Source organism: Babylonia areolata, chromosome 26 (assembly GCF_041734735.1).
Source record: "Babylonia areolata isolate BAREFJ2019XMU chromosome 26, ASM4173473v1, whole genome shotgun sequence".
NCBI classification, from domain to species: domain Eukaryota; kingdom Metazoa; phylum Mollusca; class Gastropoda; order Neogastropoda; family Buccinidae; genus Babylonia; species Babylonia areolata.
Genome location: NC_134901.1, coordinates 36,690,472 through 36,695,471, shown reverse-complemented (window position 1 = coordinate 36,695,471; position 5,000 = coordinate 36,690,472). Strand labels below are relative to the sequence as shown.

The 5,000-nt window shown below is 43.1% G+C and overlaps 1 protein-coding gene across 1 annotated transcript in view; it reads right to left on the bottom strand.

Moving 5' to 3' along the window:
• Positions 1 to 5,000, bottom strand: part of LOC143300377 (sodium-dependent dopamine transporter-like) — a 61,928-nt gene that overhangs the window by 18,397 nt on the left and 38,531 nt on the right. The window contains exon 7 of the mRNA XM_076613993.1: positions 1,734 to 1,837. Within this exon, the coding sequence (XP_076470108.1) occupies positions 1,734 to 1,837 (104 nt within the window). The remainder of the gene's footprint in view (positions 1 to 1,733; positions 1,838 to 5,000) is intronic.

Sequence of the window (5,000 nt, the reverse complement as noted above, 5' to 3'; positions counted from 1 at the left end):
GCAACTCCCACATTCACTCGTATGCACACGAGTGAGCTTCCTGTCTTCCTTCTTTCATCCTCCTCCTTCCACTCCTCCTCCTCCTCCTCCTTCTTCATCGTTCGTGGGCTGCAACTCCCACATTCACTCGTATGCACATGAGTGAGCTTCCTTACTTTCTTTTTTCATCCTCCTCCTCTTTCTCCTCCTTCCACTCCTCCTCCTCCTCGTCTTCTTCTTCTTCGTCGTCGTCGTCGTCATCGTTCGTGGGCTGCAACTCCCACATTCACTCGTATGCACACGAGTGAGCTTCCTGTCTTCCTTCTTTCATCCTCCTCCTCTTTCTCCTCCTCTTCCTCCTCTCCTCCTCCTTCTTCTTCTCCTTCTTCTTCTTCTTCTTCGTTCTTGGGCTGCAACTCCCACGTTCACTCGTTTGAACACGAGTGGGCTTTTACGTGTAGGATGCCCGTTTTTACCCTCGCCATGTAGGCAGCCATACTCCGTTTTCGGGAGTGGGTTGTGTTTAAAGCACTGTGTTTTTGAGACTGTGTTGGTGGTGGTGGTGGTGTTTTTTCTGCTGTCCTGCTTAGAACTCTTGTTATACTGTGTCGTTTTTATATTGTATTATATTGTATAGTACTAGGGTTTTTGCTTCTTGTTGTTTTGTTTTGTTTTTCTATTGTTGCCACAACAGATTTTTCTGTGTGAATTCCGGGTTGCTCTCCCCTGGTGGCGAATGTACGTCACAACAGTGCAGTGACATATCTGTCGGTCTGTCTGTCTGTCTGTCTATCTGTCTGTCTTTCTGTCTTGCTATCTGTCTGTCTGTCTGTCTGTCTATCCATCTATCTGTCTGTTTATCTATCTATTTGTCTATCTATCTGTCTGTCTGTCTGTCTATTTTCTGTCTCAAAATGGATCTTTCTACAGAATTTTGTCAGGGACACCCCCAGCGTGTGTGTGTGTGTGTGTGGGGAGAGTGGGGGGTGCGTGGCGAGGTGACGGGGGAAGTGCGAGGGGGGGGGGGGGGGCACTGTGGAAGGCTGACTCTCGCACACCCCTGTGTGAGCTAGTGTGCAAGTGCGTACGTGCGTGTGTGTGTGTGCGTGTGTGTGCGTGTGTGTACGTGTGTGTGTGTGTGTGTGTGTGGTGGGGAGATAGGGGTGGGGGAGGGACGTGCGGGGTGGGGGTGGGGGTACATGCTTGCGTATGAACATGTGTATCTTGCCTCGGCGTGTGTGTGTGTGTGTATGCCGTGTGTACACCCAACGTATTCACCACGAGAGAGCAAACGCATGATCGTGTGTGTGTGTGTGTGTGTGTGTGTGTGTGTGTGTGTGTGTGTGTGTGTGTGTGTGTGTGTGTGTGGTGTGTGTGTGTGTGTGTGTGTGTGTGTGTGTGTGTGTGTGTGCGTGCGTGCGTGCGTGCGTGCGCGTGTGTGTGTGTGTGCGTGTGTGTAACTTCCGATCTCCACGAAACGCATTTCTATCAATGCAACAAATCACCGTCTGGCGGGCCTATCTACCTCTGACAGTTGTTGCTGAACTTATTGCTGCTGACCATATGACATGTTAGATATATAAAACCACACACACACACACACACACACACACACACACACACACACACAGACACACACACACACACACACACACACACACACACACACACACACACACACACACACACACACACACACACACACACACACACACACACACACACACAAATGACCGTCCAGCAGGCCTACCAACCTCTGACAGTTGTTGTTGAACTTGTTGTAGCTGGCGTAAGCAATGTGGGTGCCGAACCCCGCGCCCACGGAAAAGAAAATCTGCACCGCCGCGTCAATCCACACCTGAATGATAATAATGATGATAATGATAATCATGATAAATATAATGATTATGATAATGATGATGGTAATAAAAACAATAACAATAATGATTATGATAAAAAAAAACACCCAATAATAATAATAATAACAATCACAATAATGATAATACGAATGATGATGATGATGATGATGATAATAATAATGTTAATGATGATAATAATAATAATGATAATAGTAATAATGATGATGATGATGATACAACAACAACAATAGTAGTAGTGGTAGTAGTAGTAGTAGTAGTAGTAGTAGTAGTATTTGTATTTATTTGTATTTCTTTTTATCACAACAAATTTCTCTGTGTGAAATTCAGGCTGCTCTCCCCAGGGAGAGCGCGTCGCTACACTACAGCACCACCCCTTTTTTTTGTATTTTTTTCCTGCGTGCAGTGTTACTTGTTTTTCCTATCGAAGTGGATTTTTCTACAGAATTTTGCCAGGAACAACTCTTTTGTTGCCGTGGGTTCTTTTACGTGCGCTAAGTGCATGCTGCACACGGGACCTCGGTTCATCCGAATGACTAGCGTCCAGACCACCACTCAAGGTCTAGTGGAGGAGGAGAAAATATCGGCGGCTGAGCCGTGATTCGAACCAGCGCGCTCAGATTCTCTCGCTTCCTAGGCGGACGCGTTACCTCTAGGCCATCACTCCACATGTAGTAGTAGTAGTAGTAGCGGTAGTAGCAGCAGTAATTATGGTAATGAATATGCTACTACTACTACTACTACTGATAATAATAATGATGATGACAATAATAATAGTAATAATAATAATAACTGGCTATGCATCTACTACAACTATTGACGATGATGATGAGGTTGATGAGGATGAGGAGGATGTGGACGAGAAGACGATGGTATAGCAGTTGCATGGCGCAAACTTCTCAAATAATAGGCTGTAAGCGACTCACGTGAAAGAATACATACAAACATACATACACAGTAATGCATACTGGCATACAACATCATCTGCGGGCAAGAAGAAACAGTCAGTGAAACAAGCAAACAAAAACATGTTTCTATATACGCCAAGACAACAACACTGCAGTTTTGTTGAACAGTTACGCGAAGGACTGTGTGTGTGTGTGTGTGTGTGTGTAATTCGGAGGTGTGCGTAAGATATTTACAAACATAAAAGATAGAACAGATAAAACGGTTATCTTTTCCCCCATTTACTTACGTTTTCTTTGTAGATAAACCTGATAGCTTTTTTTTTTTTTTTTTTTTTTTTTTACTTTTAATTATCGACCTCTTTTTGTGTGTGTGTGCAAAATGTTGGGCTGATATACTTTCCTCGAAGCTCCACCAGTATCTCACAAACAAGTCGTCATTTCAGTGCCTGAACTCCCTTCGTGTGTATACGCACGCAGAAGATCAGATACGCACGTTAAAGATCCTGTAATCCATGTCAACGTTCGGTGGGTTATGGAAACAAGAATATACCCAGCATGCACACCCCCGAAAACGGATTATGGCTGCCTACATGGCGGGATAAATAAAAAAACCAGTCCCCTAGCATTAATTACAGAGTAATTTCCCTTCTTTACTATCTGCACCAAAACGTTTGCAAAATAAATAAAACTTCCACGCTTAGCAAAAGAAGTTCCTGTTAGAACAAAAAATGATAATAATGACTGCTCTTGTTGTTGTGTCAGAATATCAGATCAAAGTGCCAAGTTTAGAGAATACAAAAAATATAACAGTAAATGCAGTTTGCATATAATTAGGCTTCTTTTTGTGTGTGTGTGTGTGTGTGTGTGCCCATCCCAGAGGTGCAATATTGTTTTTAAACAAGATGACTGGAAAGAACTGAATTTTTCCTATTTTTATGCCTAATTTGGTGTCAACTGACAAAGTATTTGCAGAGAAAATGTCAATGTTAAAGTTTACCACGGACACACACACACACACACACAACCGAACACCGGGTTAAAACATAGACTCTTTGTTTACACAAGTGAGTCAAAGAAAACTGCACACAAGTTCTTATCTATTATCCTCGAAGAATTACGTCTTGTGTTATGTGCTCTCTCACTGTCTGTCTGTCTCTCTTTCTCCATTGCTTTCAGTGCGAAACTTTGCTGTATCATGCGCCTGCTACTGCTCTTTTGTCAACACTCTTTTTTTTTTTTTTTTTTTTATACAAGAACGAGAATATAATTACTTCCCCATGTAGCCCCCCCAACCTGTACTACACGCGAACTTCCCCTCTTGCGTACTGCCCTGTGAAAAAGTTCCCCCGCTGTGTCTGTCACTGTAAAACCTTCTACACATAGGTCTGCAAGTGCTGCTCTATGATCACCCCCACCCCCCCTTTCGTTCTCTCCTTGAACGAGAATGAGCTTATATCTGTGTATGTCTCTCACTTTCCGCCGATTTGAATATCAACTGGTTATTTCTGTATATTAAAACTAGTTCCCAAAATAGATTCAGTTTCATTAAAGACGGTAACTGTTGACAGAAGATTTTCCTCAAAATTATGAACTGTGAACTGTGTAATTCAGAGGTGTTTTTAAAATATTTATAGACATATGGGGAAAAACCTAGGTAAAACGGTTATATTTTCCTATTTACTTAGTTTGTTTTATAAACATATCTCAGACCTTTTTTTTAAAAAAACAACAACAACAACAACAAAACTTTCGATTATTGACCGCTTATTGTAAGAGTTGGGCGAAAAATCCGCATCGATGTGAATTTAATCATCAGAGTTTTATTACTTCCCTTGCAGCTCCTGTCTCCACGAACAAGTAGTCATTTTCTTCCACGTGCTAACGTCCCCTACTGTGCAAAGCTCAAAGTCTCTCTCTCTCTCTCTCTGTCTGTGTCTGTCTGTCTCTCTCTCTGTCTCACCCCCCTCTCTCTTGCTCTGTCTCTCTGTCTCTTGCTCTCTCTGTCTCCCTCTCACTCTCTTGCCCTGTCTGTCTCTCTTGCTCTGTGTGTCTCTCTCTTGCTCTGTCTGTCTGTCTGACTTTCTGTCTCTCTCTCCATTGCGTGTGTGTGTGTGTGTGTGTGTGTGTGTGTGTGTGTGTGTGTGTGTGTGTGTGTGTGTGTGTGAGTAGCTCATCTACCCACCCACCTACTCCAACCCCCTACCTCCCTCCCCCGTTTTTTTGTTTTTGTTTTTTT